This window comes from Falco naumanni, chromosome 5, assembly GCF_017639655.2.
Source record: "Falco naumanni isolate bFalNau1 chromosome 5, bFalNau1.pat, whole genome shotgun sequence".
Classification (NCBI taxonomy): Eukaryota; Metazoa; Chordata; class Aves; order Falconiformes; family Falconidae; genus Falco; species Falco naumanni.
The window spans coordinates 35189707-35210549 of record NC_054058.1 but is presented as its reverse complement, the minus strand read 5'-3'; the positions used below and the strand labels follow the sequence as shown (position 1 = coordinate 35210549).

Here is a 20843-nt window from a genome sequence, read left to right as displayed (position 1 = left end):
GATGGCTTGGGCTTGAGGAAGGTCATGCTGTTATCTTAATATCCAGGATGGTCTGGAGGCAGGCTTCTGTTGAGTGCCCATGCAGCTCCTTCCAGAAGACCACCCTAGAGAAAAGCTTGTTCTCTGCTGGCCCTGGACCAGCCATCTGCAGGAGGAGGGGGGCTGCATGGGCCTTTGCTCCAGCTACCAGCCCAACACTTACCTGTGAGAGGGCTGTGCAGGGCAGGAAGAGCTTTTGTGAATGTCTGAGATTAGGAGGAGGCAAGAAAAGGCCCATTCCAAGCCCTGGAGAGTCCCTCTGTGTTTACAAAAATGGGTAAGGTGCAAGTCATGGTGAGGGCCCAGGGAGCACAAACGTACACAGGCAGTGGAAGTGCTGTGCTAAACCTGCATCCTCCTGTGGAGCTGGCCCCAAATGATTTGCCATAGCAGCTCTTAGACACACATGTACACACCTAACAGCATAGCTCACACCATGCAAGTGTTCTCATTTCACTACTCTGTCACTGAGAAGCACCAAATCTTAGAGTAAAAGCTGTCAGGGGCTACGCAGAGGCTCAGCGGCAGCTCTCCTACAGCACGGCATGCCCTCCCCTGCCATCACGATGAATGCAGCCTCATAGCCAGCAAAGGAGCCTGGTGCCAGGCAAACCCACTTGGTCTGGCTTCTGGCATTAAAGCGGCAAGCACTGATTTTTCCAGAGGGACAAAAAGCAACAAGACATACTTTAACTTGGAACAAACTTGTTTAAAATTTATTTTATAGATCACACCAGCCCGAGTGATCTTTGAATGCTGGTCACAAAAGAGAGATCACACCACCTCCTTTGCACAAACTGAAGTAAACCTTCTTCCAGTCTCAGCAGTCTCCTTCACTTGGAGCACAAGGAATGGAGAAAGAGAATACTGCCCGGAGCTCGCTGCTCCCCTCAGAAATAGAGGGCAGTGAAATCAGATGCAGTCCGATGCTGCTACAGGGCCAGAAGACAAACCAACCAGGCCCTTGTGCCCTGCTTAGCCACACTTCACACCCCCTCACAATGCGGGTGCTATTAGTGTTGTAGCCGCCTATAATTCCTCCCTCACCAGAAGAGTGCTGGTATTTAGGCACATAGCTTGGAAAGGACTGTCTGACCTCCCCCTTCCACCCACACTCAGGCCACTGCAGTCTCTAAGGCAAAGTACCCTTGCCCCCCCAAACCACATTTCTCCCCTCTCCCATGCCACTTAATGCTCTTGGAGTGCTGGTGCTGGCATCGGGAGATGCGCTCTCCCCACTAAGCCTGCTGTCGCTCTGTCCGCTTGAAAGCCTACCTTGAATCACAAGGTGAACTGAAATGAACTGCACACAGGTGCCACAGAGTGAGAAACAGGAACAACCCGCTAAGGAGGGACAGAAACTTTACAGTCTCCCTCTAATTAAAGTCCTTCATTGGAGGAGGAAGCCCTCAAAGAAACCGAGGCCGACCACACCTGCTGGGGAGAGCGACGATTTGCTGAGGATACCACCTCCTCCCTCAAAATGCTCCCACAGCTCACCACAAGCTGGCAGAGGATCACTCCTGTCCTCATGAGAACCAAGAGGCAGTGTTAGAAGGAGACATCAAAATCAGCACAGAGTTGATCACTTGCACAAAGCAGAGTTAAAAAGCATGGTAACAATACAGTTAATTTACACACCGTCCTTGCAGGGCCTTCCTGGAGAAGCCAGAATTTGTCATAAAAAAACCCACAATCTTAAAAAAAATTAAATGCAAGTCAGAAAAATTACCACATACTTTCAAACCTGAAAGTATTTCTATAATTTTAGTACTAATTCATCCTTGGCCTCTTCATCCAAGAGGGAAGAAGACAAATCTTGCCTCTGCCATGGCAAAGTTTGGCCAGTGAGTTCCAGAAAAGATTTGGGAAACCTTGGAGTAAACAAAATCAAGTGGAGGTCACGTTTCCCTGGTGTCTCTGTTTCAGAAGTATATTACCACCTGTGATCTCTGTCCATCGAGGTGAGGCTTTCCCTGGCTCAAGGGATGGACCAAGTGCTCCTGCACTATATTCTTAATACTGTCAATTGAGCTGCTGCAGCCTTCAGAGGCAGGTTAGATTTGCTCCACTGCGCACTGAACAAACAATAGAAAAAGCAGCATGACGGGAAGTGAAACAGGATGGGCAAATGTCTGCCCATTTCATTCTGTCTCTAATTAAAATCTTAAGTGCTATCAACGTATTTGAGAAGGATATTCAGTATAGGATTCCTCAACATCAAGAACTGCTTTCCTATTTGTTTCTTTCTTAGATTTCCAACTAATGAAATTTCTTACTATCTCTATCAAACTTCAGTCACTAAATTAAACCCACTCAGGAACAGTTTAAGATGGAGGGAATCCAGAAACATATTTGGCACAGGGCTGCAGTGGTGAGGAAACAATGCCCTATGGAGCCATCCTAACAACATGTTTTAACCTTTGCAAGTCTGAAATTTCAGGCATTTGCTAATCCCTGGATCTGAGACAGCAAACAGGAGGAGAGCAGCAAGTCCTGTGGACAGAAAGGGGTGAGGGAGGAGGGAGGCAGCTAACTGGCTCTTTGCAGTTCTATCCAGACTCTCATCTTCATGCACACAAAATATAATAAAAACTAAGAATAAAAACTAAGCCCATGATGTACAAAAATGTGTCGATGGGGGGAGGAGGAAGGTGTCAGTTACTCAGTTCTGTGTGTCTTATCACCTTCATTAGCTTATAAATTATGCTCTTCATCGCTTCCTTCAGCGAGGAGAGACGATTCTTCTGCAGCCAATCAGCTGGGATGGGTTTTGGTTTAAGCTGCTCTGGATCTTTTGGATAAGAAATGAAGGGAAGGGGAGGAATTCCTCAGAGGGAGGAGGAGTAAGAAATTCAGCAGCCACTGGCAGGAGTCACACAGGCTCCCTGAGACTTCACTTTATGGCGCTGACCCCCACGTCGCCGGCCTCCTCCTCCGACTTTTGACTGAAAACAAGAAGAGACACTTTAGTGTGCAGTGACCTCTGAATCAGAGTATCAACACAGCAGGAGTTCGGATGGATTACATACACACCCAGACAGCAGGACAGCAGTTGTGACTGAGCAACCTCCTACCACTGCAGGGAGGAGAGAAGGCAGACAGACACACCATGAAGGAAGGAGGAGTCAGATATACCATGAAGTTCAGCCCTTCAAGCTGGAAAGGACCTGATTTCCCAATTTTCTGAACATTTCACTCCCATGAGAGTCAGCAAGTGCCATGGGGCTCAGCATCTGAGAAACCAAGGCCTCAGGCTCCCTTGGCTTTGTGCAGAATGGAAGGAAAGGCCCCCAACCCCCCTACCAGGGCTCTCTTGCTAACCTAACTGTTCCCAGCCTCAAGCCAGCAAGCCCACCACCGTTCTCCTTTAAAGCAGCCAAATACCTTATTGCCCTCACGGATGTGGGGCTCTTCATCCAGTGCAGGCTGAGGGGAGACAGCAAGGAGAGAGAGGCAGAGGTAAGCAAGAACAAAAGCAACACAAACTCTCAGGGGGAGGGACAAAACAAAGAGCAAGCTGGGAGCACTACCTGCAACCACAGTGACGCTACAACAAGACAAGGAGGAGATGGGGGATCATTAAGAAGCCACAGGCACATGCAAAGGCAGAGGACCCCTGCCAGAGGGCCCTCTTTCAGCAGCCAGCCTGGCTCAAGAGGACAAGACTTGACCAGTGGCAACCAAGATAGCTAGAACTAAGAGGGGGGAACACTGACCAGGTCTCTTGACAGAATCGCTTCCTGAACCTTTCACTTACTAGCTAAGTACACTAAAAGGAGAAGACCTTTCTTCTATCAGTAATAAAGCTGAGAAATAGCTCCCAAAGCCTGCAGTTAGAATTGAGTTTCCATTCCTTTCAGACCCAGAAAAGCTAGGTACCTTTCTTGGACAAGCTGAGCTGAGAAGTCCTAACTAACAAAACCACCTGGATAAATTTCTCTAGAAAGAGATAAGCCTTTCTTTCTCCTCGGACATCTCCATCCTCCCTCCTTGACAAGGCAGACGACCTGTGCCTAATACTACTACTTAGGTTGTCATTTCCCTAGAGCAGGGATGTTCTACTTCTGATTCAGACAGTAGAAACCCATTCTGTGACTGGTTGTTAGATGCTTCAGTAGTTCAGCTTCTGGGTATATGTAGAGACTTCTTCACTATAAGCACAGTCAAGCAGTGAAACGGGTTGCTGAGGGAGGTTGTGCAGTCTTCCACCTTGGAGGTTTTCAAGACATGACTGGATAAAACCCTGAGCAACCTGGTCTGACCTCACAGTTAATCCCACTTAGAGCAGGAGGTTAGACTAGACACTTCCTGAGGTCCAACCTGAATTGTCCCAGAACCCTAAGCTGCTAGCTGCTGAAAGGTCAGCCATGAGCATCAGAGAATTCTGGTTTCTGCTGTGACACTACTGATGCTTCTATTTGTTTCTGTCACACATTGAGGCCCAAGGTGAGTTCAAGGGTATGAGGGGATAATGCTTGTGCTTTAGAGTGCCCTTCCTCCAACAGATGAAACCAAGATGCAAACAGCTAGGACAGACATATTTTCCTCACTTACCAATGGTTGCAGGGCAGTAGGTGTCAGTGGTGCTGCAGCTGTTGAGGGGACCTCGTCCCCAGCTGGCGGGCCTCCACCTGCCGTCCCAGCTGGAGGAACACCATCCTCTCGTTTCGTAACAGCTCCCTTCTTGGTTGACTGCATCTTGATCTGCTGTGGCTTGGAGTTCATTGGTGAGTTATTGGTGGTCTGAAGTAACTGCAGATTACAAAGGGAGAGGCCAAAATGAGCACTAAAATAGCTAGGCCAATCTGGCAAGGTTCAACGCTGCTTTTTAACAAAAAGCCTCAAGAGATTTGATACCAATAGCCATCACGAGAAGAATGCAGCAACAGCTGTTCAAAGAAACCTAGGCCTCTGAGCTGCCCTCAAGAACCCTTACAGGGTGGAAAGGGTCACTCGGCTGAGGTGACACTCAACCTTCCACAACATGACTCAAAGAGACCAGCTACAAGCTGTCAGAAAGAGACTGAGCCTGAAGAACCAGGAGGCAGCTGGCTCATCCCCCACCTTCACATTCTCTCATTCACACCAGCTGAAGACCCACCACACAACAAAGCACACTGGTCATCCACAACCCACGTCAGGGCTGACATTTGTGATCGAAGGACGGTCTCTTCTCTCAATTTTCCACAGCTATCTGGATTCTCCTGCTGGCTTCTCAGTGCCGAAAGTAGCTAATGGGCAGAAAAAAGTCAAGACTTCAGCCTTTACCTTAGTGATGGTACCCACAGCTTTGGTGCGGCCTTCACGGAAGACCAGCCGCTGGTCTATATGCAAATATTCTGGGGTTTTGATGAAGCGAAAGTGCACTGTGGCTTTGTCCCCCGTCCGCAGGCAGTCCTTGTCCATGCTGAGAATCGTGGCCGTCTGACGGATGCTGCCACAATGCACTGCAAATACAAATGTAAAAGGATCTCAACAGCCAGTACCATCAGCGGAATAAGCTTCAGAGAGACATGTAAGGCATCTCTTGCTACCCTACAGCTAACAGCACTGAGTCAGCAATGTAAAAATCTACTGTGTACCAAAGACTATGTGGGTCACACAGCTCCTTTTGTTCAATCCTCAAAAAGAAAACACAATCAAACTAGAACAGCTGCCTTCAAATGGAAACTTTCCTGAAGCACCCCCAACAAAATCCTACACACCAAGCAGCTGGGCTAGAGGGCAGGACCCAAAACACATCTTTACATCAGCATTTGAAGCTGAAGAATCTTTGCACCACAGCGCTCTGGCTCAGGCAGGCTACAAGTACACTTGGAGTCACACATCTTTTTACCTACAGCCTCCCTATTCCCGCCGTCAGCTCCTTCCCCTCTCTCTAACACATTGCTGGGAAAGGTAAAACCAGGAACTATAGCTTATATTCAGTTTGACAGAGCCACAAGGGAGCAAAATTATCTCAGGCTAGAGCTGATACAAACTGTTACCACCGGGAAATAAAGACGAGGCAATGCTGAGACACATACCCATGGCCTGATATCGTGGGCTGATGGTGGTGGGGTGATGAAGCACCAGAATCTCTGCTTCAAACTCCCACGATGCTTGTGGATTCAGGCGGGGTGACACCATTACCATGCCTTTCCGGATGGAAGAACGCTTGATCTAAAAAGCAGCGACACAAAAAACCTTAGCGTGATTCTCCAGGGAATAAATTTGCTTCTCTGGCTGACTGCATCCAGAAGGATCCTAAGGGATTTCAGAGATACTAACTTATGCTCACCAAAAGGCAAAGCAGAAGCTGTTTAGCAGTATGTAACAATGTTATGCAAAGGTTTCAAAATCCCAGCTTCAGCTGAAGTTTCTAAGGAAGCTTTAGTTAAAGTGGTGGGAATGCTGGACACCAACAGAGAAGTTTTAACTCCCTCATCCTTTAAATCAAAACATACATCCTAGTTGCACATTATCCAAGCAGATGATCTCTCCAAAATCACGATGTCTGTTAACACAATGTGATAAGCCTGACCACATGAATTTTGGTATAGCTTAAACTATATCCCCTTAAAATCAGTGCAGCTTCTATTGACAGAAAGCTTTTGTGGGAGGAATCACATCAGCTTTGGTAATATTTAAATCCCAAATCATGCTGCTGGTCCTACAAGCTGAGAGGAACAGCATGCATATACTGCCCAGGATACTAATGCAGTTCCAGCACAAAAGGAGACCAATGCTTCCATTTTGTTATGTCTGCAACACTCCTCATTACCTTGGGTCCCACCACTATCACTGGCAGCTGTCAGGTGGAATAACCAGGGTATAGGATCCACAGAGGTTCTATGGGATTTTATTCCACTGCAAAATGAGGTAGCTGGGCTTTGCAAAAGCAGTCTCACTGCAGCTGAACTCCAAGAGCACTCTAAAATTAGGAGGGTGGTTTCTGTTCTGTGGGCCTGGAGCAGATTATCTCACCTTTTTCAAAGCAAAAGAGGCAGTCTGGCCTCCCCGCACTTCTTTGACGGGCATTCTCTTGCGGTGGATGGACTTGACAGCAATAGGGAGGAAGTTGCCAAGGGGATCTGGCCCCAGCAGCAGGGTGTCATTGAGCTTGATTAGGCCCCTCAGTGTTGTCCCAGACACAACTGTTCCTACACCCTATGCCAAAAAAGAAAAAACAGTAAGACCATGCTAGCAGAAGAGCTCTAGAACTCCCCTCGGTAGGGAAGATACCTTCTTCAAACTAAAAGGAGGAACAGAAAATTCTGCCAAATAATAGGCCACTTACTGGGACAGAATAAGTATCATCTATCTGGAATTCTGCTGGCTCTTCTTCCCTGTAACTGGTCCGTGGAGACAAGAGATTAAGAAACATCTTCAGCAAATCTAGGTTCTCCCCAGTGACATTTGAAATCTGGAAAATCGGGCACATTCTGTAAAGGAAAATTGATGAAAATGGAGTTAGTTCACCTCCCTGCCTGGGATTCTACATGTAGGGAGACATCCAAAATTTTGGGACTGAATTCAATACTGCTAGGAAGGGAGAGCCTGGCAAGCTGTCAGATGAACAACACCCCATGTTTGAAAACCTGCAACACTGCCTCTGCCTTCTAATGACATTCAGGAAAAGGTGTAAGGTTCCAGGATGGAAGGAAGCCGAACACCCTGCCATCTTCTGCAGACTGCCCAGAAGCAGCCTCTCATTTCTGTCTCAGAGAGGGGAACACAAGCAGGTCAAGCTCAGAATCAACACATTCTTATGGAATCAACACACCACATGGCAAATGCAACCTTCACATATCTAGACAATGGACTCTCCTTCTGAATCTTCTCACCCAGTCTCCAAATAGGATCGAAAGAGAAATGACTCTCCTCTACTCCCGTTACCTCTCTGAGCTGAAGTTGGAGGCTGTTACAATGACATCATCCTTGCTCTGAACCAGCACGGGAATCTTCCTGCACCCTGGGGACTTCAGCAGTCGCTGTAACAGCTTCAGGGTTTCTTAAAGGGTGAAATGAATATTGTTAGGGCAGCATCTCCCGTCTTTACAAATCGCTTTTGTGGGGTCTCTCCCTGAAGGGAGACTGGTGTTCTTGTCACAAATAGACAGGAGAAGATGGCTAAAGGTGCGTGAATGAGACTATGAGTTTGCTGCAGCCCAGGTAGGACTTTGGAGCCATTCCATCTTCCATTTCATGCCAGCTAGCCTGCTGCCAAGCGACATCATACACGAACAGACATAAGTGTTTGCATCTGCAAGTGCAATGCTGTGAAGTAGACATTTTATAGCTGTCCATTAAGTAGCTTTAAGGAGTTACAAGGTATTTCCTCTTCCTATAAAGGATTTTTCATGTTGAATTCAAAGAAAACCAGCAGCACTCAGGAACTGAAATATTTGAGAACATGTGAATTAGAAATCAATTTTGACCAAACAAACCTCAACAGATATTCCCTGGCAATCAACCTGCCCTAGAATGTTAGAGAAGCATGTAAGAGGTAAAGGTCACCATCACAGTCTAGGACAGTGTAGGTGGACCAGATCCAGAAATAAATATTTTGGGACGAATCTCATGGCTCCCAGCTTTAATCTTTTGCCTCTCTTCAATTTATTTTCTAAGTCTGATATCTATCAACTAGCAGGGGCATTACCTGATGTACCAGCATCAGCCTCCTGCAAAGTGCCTTACAGTGAGAAAAAAAAAAAAAAAGGCCAATATGGCTTAAAAGAGCAAATCATTTATATGCTATGATTGTCATCCAATTAGATGTTTTTTGTGAACAAATTGTTGCCTATGGGGAAAGTAATGTTTTTGGATAAAGAAACACAAACATCTAATCATGCCATCTGCTCTTCAAAGACACACGAGTCAAAGCTTGCGTCTATTTAATACAAACAGAAGAGGACATGGGAGTGGCTTCTCCCACAAGCAGCTCTTCTCTCCTCACCCAGAGCCAAAGACTCTCCTTCCTTCCCAGTTATTATCTTAGTCAGGCCTTAGTTTATCTGCCGAACATCTATTACAGACACATTTAGATAATCTTCTGATCATATGCATCTGTTTACCTGAAACATAATGAACTAACCACGGACGGTACCGGGAGCATTCACTTTCCTGATTCTTAGGACTGATTATCGAAAAAAAACATTGCTCTCATTAACCACAGCATGTTCCTGAAGGTGTGAGAAACACATCAAGAGAATGTTAAAGGTGAGAGTTGATCACAGCCTGAAAAAACGTCAAGCGTAGGTTAAAGGGACACTGCTGGGGTTAGAGGTGCTGCTTTAACTGCTGCTGAGCAAAAATGTTGCTAGCCCCTGCTGCTCACTGCCATCCCCGCCTGTGTCTAGTCCAGTCCTGCTACCATAGCCCACAAGCAGCTGCTTTGAACCATGGTTTATTATGCACTGGTTGTTCAGACACAGGACGGAGCTGCTGTAGTTATACCAGTGTATCTTGAGAAGTGCCCAGGTGAGCAGGATGTAAAAAGCAGCTGCCCTTTCACCTAACAGCTGCTGGACAATAAGTTTGATTGAAGCTTAAGATGACACTCAAACCGTGGGCGAGGAGGAAAGCAGCTTTCAAGAGAACTTCCAGGGTTTCCCTCCAGGTTTAAATACCCAGAAAGAAAGCAAAGGCACAAACCCAACTGTATGCTTCTCCCCTTAGAGCTCAGCTAAGCAAAACCCTGTAGCAAACACTTTACTGGTTACCCAGGTGAGTCCTCCAATTCAGGTAATTTTGAAATGGTGACTATGAGTGAACTGCCTACAAAACAGGCAAGGGAAAAAAAGAGATTTCTGGAAGATGTTTAAGATGCAGTCAAAAGCAGATCAAGCCATTTTTCTCCAGCAGTAATTCCTCAACTCAAGCAGAGGACATACAGAGGTAAGAAACAGCCCTGGAGAGAGCTGGTCGGACTCACCTTGCAGGATGTTGGCAGGGCACATGTCGATCTTGGTCACCACAACAAAGACAGGAACGTTAAGTGCAAGCGCCAGGCCCAAGTGCTCCTTGGTCATTCCAACAATCCCAGCATTACTGCCAACCTACACCAGGGATACAAGATACAGGGATGTAAATGTTCCTCCTGCTGGGCTACAGAGAAGGTCTTGTGTCAGACATGCAGTAGGCTGTGATTAGATTGTAGATATGTCACTGGGACTGTATGAGCAGACCCAGTGCATTTCAAATGCTGTTGGACACTAACTAAGGACTCATTTCTCCTTGGTTTAACCAGGTTTTCTGGAATTTAGAAATCTTTCAGTTTTCAAAAATCATACACCTTAGGCCTGTCTGGGAGTGTCAGTCCCAGGGCACTTGCCTCAAGAGTCCTGGTGAGATACAGTGACTTCTGCTCTCCACCCCTGGGAGATGCTGCTTCCCTCCACCACCCCCCAGGGACTTTGCAATACGAAAGAAGTTGAGGCTGTTAAAGCTGTGAACAGCCCCGTACAGTACGTCTTTCTTGCTACCTACCATAAGCATGCAGAAGTCAGGTAAATGGCCAGTCATGCCAAAGACGGTGGTTTTCAAGTACTTTTCATGACCTGCCAGGTCAATGAAAGTAATGACCTTGGTGGATTTCTCACAGATCTTTGTCCATTCCAAGCTGCCACCATGGCTGTCAGGCTTGTTCACCACGTTGCCCTCACTGTCGAAGCCCAGAATGTCATTGCCCACGCTGCTGGTGCGACCTGACTCAATCTCATGTTTATGGCGGAAGAGCTTTTGCCGAGCAAAGCCTCGGCCATTGTCTAGTTCACCATGTGTCAAGACACCCAGCAACGTGCTCTTTCCTGCGTCCACATTGCCAACCACTGCTACCCTGGAGGGGAAAGGTAAAAGGAACCTGGTAAAATATGGTAACTGAAGAAACAAACAAGTGATCAAAAAACCCCCCAAATGCCAAACACCATTGCTCCTGCAAATAACTAGCTTTTTCTCCCTAACATTCAAACAGAGATTAAAAAATGTTAAACCTTCACAAGCAGAGCAGAGATTCTGTCACAGTCGTTAGTTAACAGCAGAGATCTCAGACTCTGGGAACTGGGATGTGGAAGACTGCGGAAACATGTCAGTCGTGTCCAGAACACAGTCAGCTGAACCTGACATTGCTTGATGCCATACATGCTCTTCCAACTGCTAGTCTCTGCAATCCAACATATACACTGTGGCAGTTTAAAAGAAAGACTAAATCCCAACTTGGTCTAGAATACCTCTGCTTTTCTATACTCTTCATGTTGCAATAGCACCAGGTCCTAGGGAGAGCACAGAAATTGAAATTGCTGTTCCCAGAAAAGTAAAAGCTCAAACAACAATAAAACATTTTAGGGGAAAACCCTCTCAGGCAGCAATCTCCTTCCTTGCCTCTGATAAAGGTGGCTATTATAGTTGTTGGGAAATGTTGGAAATCCATTCTATCCAGGTCTGGACAGACTCTCAAGTCATGCTACACAAGCTATTTCATGTGCATTAAAAGGTGACTTGGATCACCACAGTCTTGGAATAGAACTGAACCCTTCATCAAAATTACTGTGTCCCAGCAGTGTGCATATATGCACACACACAGACACACATGCACATATGTGACTCCCTACTGGGATTCAGCACACAAAAGATCCCCAAACTGTGAAGCTGTCACCCAGAAAGCTTCACAGTTCTCAGCTAAACACAGGCAAATGTCCACAAACACAAAAGAGACAGCAACAACAACAAAAAGGCCATTTCATTAGCAAAGGAGTGGTCAAGCTCAATTCCCTTTGTTGGGTAGCTACAACACCCAGATTCGAATCAGCGTTGCTGGCTCAGCATCATGGACTGCTCACACGGTAAAAATGCAGCTGGGCTGCTGACTAACTTTGTCTCCACCTGGCTCCTCACCTGACCTCCAGGAAGTCGTTGTCACCCACACGTTTCCGAACAAGGTAGTCGCGCACCTTGCCCCCTGCCTCCTGGTGCTCCCGCAGGAGGATCACATCTGCCTCTATCTGCTCTGCCATGCTCTTCAACGTGGCATAGGATGCTTCCATGTCTGCTTCACTCAGACCGTATTCAGTTCCATCTAGCATGATGTTGAAGAGACAAAGGACAGTCAGTGAGCACCACCTTGCAATGGTCAGCAGCAGCAGCACTCTGCCTGGGATTTTCACACTGATCAGAACTTTATGCAGACTGGAGACGTCAGCCATGTAAACAGAATAAGCACCCTTTGCCCAAAATAAAAAGGGACAGTCTTTAAGCCTTTAGCCCATAGAGGACTTAAAACACACTAGAAAAGCACCGTCTTTAATCTAGAGGAGTTTACTTCACAATTTCTACAAGCAAATACTTACGGATTGGCAAAAAAGACTGTCTAATTCCCTTATTTCACATGCTGAAAGTACTTTTCGTGCGATTTCCTTCAGTCAGATAAAACATCTCCTCTTGCATTGCAATAAAGGGAAAAGCATTAACAAAAGGAAAGCTCTGACTGAAGTATCACCACAATTAACCGGTAAACATGGGACCAATTTAAACAATCAGCTTATTTTATAAAACCACATCCTAGGTACACAATTTCTGCAAGTCTGGCCTGCACAGCAATTTCTTTAGCCCCTCCATACTCCAGTTAGAACAGTGGTTTTGGCATGTCTCACTGCCTTCGTCCTGGCACTTTGAAAGAAATGCTGACAGCACGAGGCCTGAAAACAGCAAGAAGGCACGCTGCCTCTGAACAGCTCACCCAAGCAAAGAGCTGACAGTCAGAGCAAGCCAGTGGCAACTATCTACGCAGTTCCAAGGCCACCACAGCTCTCAGCTTCTCTCCTAACCCAGGTGCTGAGAAGCTGCACAGACTTCAGGACAGAATCTCCTCTGTGGATTAAAAAAAAACAACCAACAAACCAAGGTACAGAGCCACACGCACCTGGATGTCCAAAGCTATTGCTGTGTGTGCATGCATATGCACAGCTGACTCATCAGCTGGAAGGCAGTAACTGCAGTTTGCATGAACTAAGCAGCATTTTAACTACTGCACATCTCTACAACAAGTAGATTTGCTGGATGGTTTCCAGCCCAACTCATAAGCTGGCTGAGAAGCTGTTGAGATGGTGGGGAAAGCAAAAAGCACCACAGCTGGGGTCTTGGGTCATAGAAGGGGAATGAGAAGTAGGGGACAGGAGAGGTGTAAAGGCCAAGTGAGAAAGAGAAGGATCACTACTGATGAAGCAGTGAGCTTCCTGGCAGTCTTCACTAGCTTCTCAGTCATCTGAGTTGGGTATCCATGATGATCAAAATCATAGACACTCAAAGTGAATGAGAAGGAGCAACTGGGACAGCATTATAAAGATTTTTTTTCTGGTTCCAATTCACAGAAAAGATCCCCATCTTCCTTGACTATGCAGCAATCCAAAATGAAGTCAGAAGTCTTAGCTCATACTTGTAAGAAAGAAATGCCTATATCCAAGTACATCACTGCAACAACCACCAGTTAACACCCTCACAGGGTATCCTAGAAGACAAAGCAGTTACTAGCCCAGCTTGTTAGTTCTCTGCTGCAGATGTGGTTATCCCAAATACCAAGAAATTGGACTACATGTGGGAAGCTCACTGGGAGGCAAGAGCATTATCTCTGCGATACTGGCTGCACGACCACTGGCCATCTAATCCTGGCCTTTCTTCTATGTTGGCTGCTTTGCAAGACACCAGGAAAGCCCCAAAAGCACACTGTTCTGAGGTAACGCAGCTCCCTCCCTACATTATCTCAGCCAACCTTGGCAGTGATGACTAGGGTTTTGTATTCTTCCTTAAACATAGTAACTAGTAGAATGTTTGATTGTAACAACTTGATATCCAGCAGATATCTAATATATTTGAAACATGCCTTCAGCTTTATGACAGCCATAGACAATTTTTTTGCATTCAGAAAAGAAACTGAAATTTCAAAGCAAGGCCATGTTCAATATTACTGTACCAGCATCAGATGCATATATTCAAATTGTGAAAAAGAGGTAATCAATGCTAGCTGCTAAAATCTGCAAAGGCGAATGACTGCAGTCATACCCAAGTTAACATAAAAATAAAGGCCTCCTGCTGAGGAAAGGAAAACCTTTCTCTCCATAGTACAAATGCACACTAACAAAGAAAGTCAGCAGCAGGTATTTCGGCTATCTGAAGTATCTCAAATACATTCCTGTACAGTACAAATACTGTTACTTACAATGGAGAATTTAATGAAACCAGACAGAAAAAGACCTCCCTCAGACATCGAGGACGTCTGTACTAAAACCGTTACTATAATTTCATATCCTTCATCGTTTCCTGGTGTGCCTAGACAACTTATGCCTTACTTCCAAAAAGGAACTTGGATGATTTTATACAAAAAATATGTTACATAAGACAGCTGCTGGCAGGAATAAAATAAAAGAATTTGTCCTACATGTTCTGCTATACTTTGTGGAGGTTTCCAACTTATTCTGGAGAAGTAAGCACTACCTTCAGCAGCAGTCCAGTTAGATGAACTAGGTTTTTCTAATAATTTTAATGGTTTTTGGTTTTTTCCTGAGGAATCTATACTCACCTGATCCTTGACCAATGACATAGATGGTCTCCCCACATCCCTCATCAATTCTCTCTGACATCTGCCGGAGCAAACTGTCATACTGCTCTGAAGTTGGACTCACCATCACTAGCTGGAAAAAAGATTAAATATCCATTTGCAGATGTCAAGCAATTTCAAAACCAGCTTCAGTTATAAGGACAATCAATCTGTGTGCTTTATTGAGAAAGAAGGGCTCTTTTTCAAGGACTGCTTTCTGGTGGTTTGGGTTTGTTGTTGTTTTTTTAAAACCAGCTTTGCTGACAGCTGCTTCCTTGTGACACTACACAAGGTTATTTGCTCAGAGTTCATTTATGTTGCAAGGTACACTTCAAAGCAAATATGAATAACCAAGCACCTCATTTTGAAGTAACCAAAGTTTAAAAGACACATTTAAGTGAACATCCCGCTTCTACTTCTGTGTAATACATGTTGCCATGCAAGGATAACTGAAAGGGGAAGAGATATCTTCTCCAAAGTAATTTCTTAGCTGGGTACTCCACAGTCTGTGCTGCACAGAGTGCTGCTGCTCCCCCAAAGCATGACGGGACAGCCAGACCTCACCACAGAGCACACCTAGAGCATCTCATAAGTCTTTCACATACTCAATGTTCCCTTTTGTTTTCTGAGGGGGCAGAGGGGAAGGAAAGAACATGAATAAGCTTTATTTTTAAACTCCTAACAAAACTTCAGGTACTTTACATTACAGTGCTTAGAGGCAGAAATACAAAGCAGTTTGTACGAGCATATTTGGACATTTCACCAGTGGAGAACTGCAGTTTTGCAAGCCCGCTGCTGCGTTGCCAACAAGTTTTAACTGCAGTTATTGCAACAAACGCAACTTCCTTTGCCCTTCCCTACAGAGACATCAAAAGAAAGAAAAAGTGGACAGAAACAAAGCAACAAATGAGGACAACGAGACAGTGCTCTTGGAAGGAAGGATTCTTCTTAGAACAGAATGGTGTAGCACCATTTCTGGCAAAAACCTGTGTTGCTCATACAATACAGCTGAGGACACTCACACAGAGTGGCTACAATGGTGGCAGGACAGTGGCAGAACAAGGAAACCTTATCACCCATTCAGGACTGATGGGCTACCTGCTCTCTGGCTGCCTCCATGGTAACAAATCTGTTGGTGGCTGAGCAACCTGGTACCATAGCTTAATAGTTGCTGCAACCAAGATATGCGTTTCTGTTAAAAAGGCACTTTTAGTAGGAGTTGTAAAGGCTACCACCTACTGATAGCCCTATGGGTAGGCACACCTGTGCCCCTCTACAACACCCAGTGAAATCCATACTTCCACTAGCTGTCCTAACATACACATTCCAAAATCATGCCCAGAAAGATGTACTTCCCTTCACTATGCGCTACAGCTAGTCTGAAATCTGTGCTAGATTTGCCTAACACATATGGCTTACAGCAGCTCACAATGACTAAATCTTCAAACCCGCCCAACATTCCCTACTAACACAGCCTGACTTGCTAGCACAGCTAACATAATATGTATTCAAGGAGGAACTACCTTTACCGCCTACTACTACTAAATGGTTGATGAAGACCTTTATTAGAATTCTGGAGTGTAAGGGAGTGCAAAACCCTATAAATAATGCTTAAGCAGCTTTCAAAACTATAGCGATGCATGCATCTGGAAAACTGAAGCACAGACAGCAAGTGCTGGTTAGAAGGTTTAAGGCAGCCAAAGCAACATTTTCCTCAAAAGTTAAGGGTCACACAAAGCATGTAGGTATCTGCAAGGGCCGGAGAGCTACAAGAGACAATCATTTTCACCTGCCTCTTTTAGACACATGCCCTACCTAAGCCTTTTAAATGCTTGGCATGGTCTGCAAAGGGTAGCAAAGCACACTGATGTGGAAGGCCACATAACCTTTCTATGTCATGCTACAGAGGACTGAGTTTTGCCTTCATTAGTTTTTCTTGTGGTTTTGTTTTCTTCTTAAAGGAGACAACTGGATGTAAATGTATTGAGGAGGAGATCAGCAACTGTTCAGAGGCTTGATCAGGACAGGAATGGAAGGCTGTGCGTTGATGTGTAGGGCTTGTTTTGGCCAGCAAGCACTTTCAGGATTTCCTGGAAACACAGCAGACAGGCTCACAGTTTAGGCTAGTGCACCAGCACAGGTCAGGAACTCAGGAAGATCTATTAAATAGGCTGTCATACGCATAAAGATCAATAAAACAACAGGGGCTACCAGTGTAGAGGCACACTAACGTCAGTTTCTTCAAGTCTCATCACCAGCTTTATTTTTCTGAGTTCAAATGTTTCAGCAGTGTGAGTAGGCAGGGTGTTGTCTAAAGTACCAGGGGACATTTCAGCCGAGCAGCTTGCAGTAGCCTTTCTTCATGGTACCAGGCAGGAGATCTGGGGGCTCAAACAGCATAGTACCTACACACATCAGCTCAAAACACTGCTGCTTTCACTGCCATGCAAAGGTGCTGCTAAAGGGTGTTCCAGTGGTAGACCGCCTCCAAAGCCTGCCCTGGGGCTGATGAAGCTTACAGTTGATATTGATAAAGTGAGACATCAAGAGAAGGATGTGTAGAACAAATAGCAGCTTTCATGGATCACACCTTCCAATGCCATTCAGTATTTCTAGCGGCTGCTTCTGCAGCCTGCAGCCCCCAGCCAGTTCTGCAGTTTCCTAGGTCACTGTAAGACTTTACTTGCTGTTTTGAAGATCTCTTTAGCTAGCTTCCTGGACAGAGGAAGCCTGTTCTTTGCCATCTCCTCGGTCAAAAAGAGGCCCTCCGTCTTGGCCTCTCTGCCTTTTTTTTTTTTTTTTTTGGCTTTTCACCTTTGAGCAATCCCCTCCATGCTTGCACTAGGTATTCATGTTTTTCAGAATTTTTCACAAAGTCAAAAATTTTCACTTTTGTTCCTTCCACTTTGCCAGGCATTGAGCAGTTAACAGTAGGAGCCATGTGGGTCTAGCAACCTCAGATTTCCTATAGGGCAAAAAAGTAACAACCAGTTATTGTTTTATACTCATGACAGCAGAAGGAAATATATCTCACAAGTTTGAGATGCCATCTCTGATGTCCTTTCCCAGTCTCTGGGGAGAGGTGGCTCTTCCCACCTTTCCTCAGTTTTGGGCTTAACATACACCAGAGGTGGGTAATAGCTACAGCTGTCTGAGTTTACTACAGGGGGACAAGTGCCATTCTGCCCTGCCCAACAGCAAGCAAGAGGCCATAGTATTAATTAACAGCAGTTTCAAGACACCGGTGAGATTGAGCTCAGGTTATATCAGCACTGCTACAGACAGTCCTCATAAAAGAAGCATCCCATATCCCTGAGGCAGCAAACTATAAAGATTAAGGGCAAACCAAATACTACATGGTATGTAGTGCTGCTCTTTATTGGAATAGCATAGCCTGATATTTTGGATGGCTGGAAGGCCACTACCAGCCATTGGGAAGTTGGGGGAAAGACCTCTTCTGTAACATCGTATTTAGCTTTCAGTGTCCTGTGGACATACATAGTTCAAGTGCTATTAATGTTCTGTTGCCAATGTAGATCTAATATAAGTATCAACTTCACTAATAGCCTTGTGTGATATGGTTTTGACCTGAAAGATGATTACTACTGCAGTGTGTTAGTACTGAAAGGAAAACAAACACCCATTAAGATCAACACGATAAATGAGTTTGTGCTGATGAATAGAACTGTTTGCTTGACCAGCAGACAGGTGCACTTGACAACTGAATCCCAAAGTGGTCCTCTCTAAAAAGAGCACGCCTTACAATGAACACACTGGGGGAGGACTGGGAGAAAAGTATGTAACACAGCAAGGGGCTGGGTCAGACCAGGACAGAAGCAGCAACTAGCAAACAAACTGAATGCGCTGGAAATCATCACCTGAAGCAGGAATTGGACGGCAGCAATTCAGCTGGGAAGACAGAAAAGATGGAGGTATCAGGGAAGGCAGGGGCAATTAGCTACTGCATTCTCACCATATGCAATTGCTGTTTTGAGTGCACAGTGGGACAGTAATTTGGAGAGACGGGGCAGAGCTCATAGTCTTAGTTCTCATCCAAGACAGAGACAAATGAAAGGTCTAGGGAAAAGATAGCAGGTGTACACTGCTATATGGGAAAATAACTTGTAATAAACATTAAAAAAGGCTTACCTATCACCTCTGTAGTGTCTGCAGATTTCTAGGAATGGAAGACAGGTTGACTACACAAACGGAGGTTGTGGCAGAAAAGCATTTCTCTCTCTTTGTCAGAGTTTTGGTCAGGTTCCTCGCTGTCAAGAATCAGTGACACAGCCCTTGGCATCATCCTGGGCCCCCTTCCACATCAGCCACGTCCAAGACAAAGCACAGATCAATATTGGCATCCTGTACCAAAATCTTGTCCAGCTCATTAAGGCACGAACAGGTGGCTCAATAGATAGTGCAGGTTTGATTTCTGTTCTTTATCATCTTGTAAGACATCTTCATAACATTTGTTTTAATACAGTACCACACTGTAAAATATCCAGTCACCCCCTCAAAAACAAATGTTTCCACATCCACACACCACAATTCCTCTCTCTTCATTTCTCCACAGAGGGCAAGAAAATCCAGGACTTTGGAACAACTCCAGCTGGAAGCACGAAGAGGAGGGATGGCAGAAAAACAGGAGGAAACACCAGCTATGCTGACTTCTACATCATACAATTACAAGTGGACCGAACCAAGTTTTCAGGAGACTTTAGAGTGGGAGATGGCATCTCAATACATCAAACCCTTGGCAGCAAAAGGTATAAAGTTAAAGAGATCAGCCAACTGGGAAAAAGTAGAAGACAGCATGGAAAGGCAGCTAATGCAGTCTGTGGTGGGCTCTGGCATGCACGTATTACTACAATGTACCTTCCTGCAAGATGGAAGTCAGAATGGATTCCGACAGAAATAATACCACCACGAAGTTTTGCCACTTAGATCCTAGAAAGAAACTGCACAAGGCGAACAAACCTTTTGGTGTTGATTTGACCCGGTTTCCAAGAGCGAAGCACCCTTGTCACTGAGCCCTCGTGCTCAAGTTATGAGCTCTGACCTGCTTTTAAGAATGTGAACAAAGCCCCAGGAACTAGTGCAACTGGCAGCAGGTAACTACAGAGAACGAGCACAGAGGAAAAACGTGAGCGAGACGTTAAAGCAACTGTCAGCTTCAAACCCGGCGCTTGCTGAGAAGACGCAACACCCGCCGCCGGCGTTTCCCGGGCCGCCGAGGGGAAGGAGCCGGGCGGGCAGGCCGGCCAGCGCCGCCGCCCCCGGCCAGGGCACAGCCCGCTGTCAGCTCCTCGTAGCTCGACCTTACTGCTCCCCTCCCGGCTGCCCCCCACGGCACGGCGGGCTCTGCCGCCCGGCCCAGCGATGGCGGGGCCACCGGAGAGCGCCCAGGACCCCAGCCCAGCCCGCGGGGAAGCCCCCGGGGGACCCCCACACGCCGGCGGGCCCCCCAGCTCCTCGCTCTCCTGAAGCGAGGTCGGCGGCCAGGAGCGGGGCTGGTCCCGGCTGTCGGGCCGGGCCCGGTAGCAGCCCCACGGGCAAAGCGGCCGCCAGGGAGAGGGCGGCGCGGGGCCCGGTAGGGTGACGGCGCTGGCCGCCGCCCGCCCCCCCGCTGGGCCTACCTTACTGGTGAGGTCGATCTCGGGCTCGCCGTTGAGCGCCTCGCCGTCCTCGGCGTCGAAGGCAGCGCGGAGGGGACAAGCAGCCGCCGCTACGCGAGGACCCCCGCCCGGGGAGCCGGGCTCCGGGGCGAACATGCAGGCCGGCACCGGGGAGCCCCCCATCGGGGATCGGCTCCGTTCCGCCGCCGCCATCTTCCCTGCCCCGGCCCGGCCCGCCCCTCCCCGCGCCCGCCCCTCCGCCCCGGGGGGTGCGGCGGCCCCGCCCCCAGCCCGCCAAGGCGGTGCCAGCCAACCACTGGCGGAGGAACGGAGCGATTAGCCTGTAGCCATGGCGACAGCGGGCGGAGTAGCTGTTATTCATGAGGGACGGCCACGCCCCCGAGAAGAGCGCGAAGCCAATGGGGAAACCACTGCCAGCTCGACTTACTTTCTATATATACGTACACAACAGAGCCAGCTCGGCCCGCCCAGTGCTTTCTATCCAATAGAAGAGCTGGTCCTTATGACAAACATCTCTAAAGGCCAATCGGATAAGAAGACTTCAGCGACCGTGTGGGCCCAAGCCGCGGCGGCAGGTGGGCAGGGCCCGCCCTGGT

General features: G+C 46.9%; 1 protein-coding gene across 7 annotated transcripts; it reads right to left on the bottom strand.

Moving 5' to 3' along the window:
- Positions 1-733: 733 nt before the first annotated feature.
- Positions 734-20464, bottom strand: GTPBP1 (GTP binding protein 1). 7 transcript variants are annotated; one of them, XM_040594298.1, is made up of 15 exons: positions 20248-20337; positions 18761-19220; positions 16498-17576; positions 14594-14705; positions 11917-12097; positions 10513-10861; positions 9959-10082; positions 7921-8035; positions 7322-7466; positions 7009-7191; positions 6069-6204; positions 5311-5489; positions 4597-4794; positions 3427-3468; positions 734-2987 (listed from the first exon to the last, which is right to left on the bottom strand). In XM_040594298.1, exons 4-15 carry the CDS (start codon positions 14697-14699, stop codon positions 2895-2897), a joined length of 1851 nt encoding a protein of 616 aa, XP_040450232.1. In that variant the 5' UTR covers positions 14700-14705; positions 16498-17576; positions 18761-19220; positions 20248-20337; the 3' UTR covers positions 734-2894. The 7 variants fall into 7 exon arrangements, with proteins under 7 accessions (XP_040450232.1, XP_040450235.1, XP_040450234.1 ...); XM_040594301.1 differs by having other exon boundaries at positions 18761-18924; positions 20248-20263; XM_040594300.1 differs by lacking the exon at positions 16498-17576.
- Between the last annotated feature and the right edge of the window lie 379 nt (positions 20465-20843).

Coding starts and splice junctions, on each gene's coding strand:
- GTPBP1 (XM_040594296.1), bottom strand. CDS start 20,439: ATGGCGGCGGCGGAACGGAGCCGATCCCCGATGGGGGGCTCCCCGGTG. Junction 12,098..14,593: donor TGTCATTGGTCAAGGATCAG/GTGAGTATAGAT, acceptor ACATCATGCTAG/ATGGAACTGAATACGGTCTG. Junction 8,036..9,958: donor CCCTGCCAACATCCTGCAAG/GTGAGTCCGACC, acceptor TCACCCTTTAAG/AAACCCTGAAGCTGTTACAG.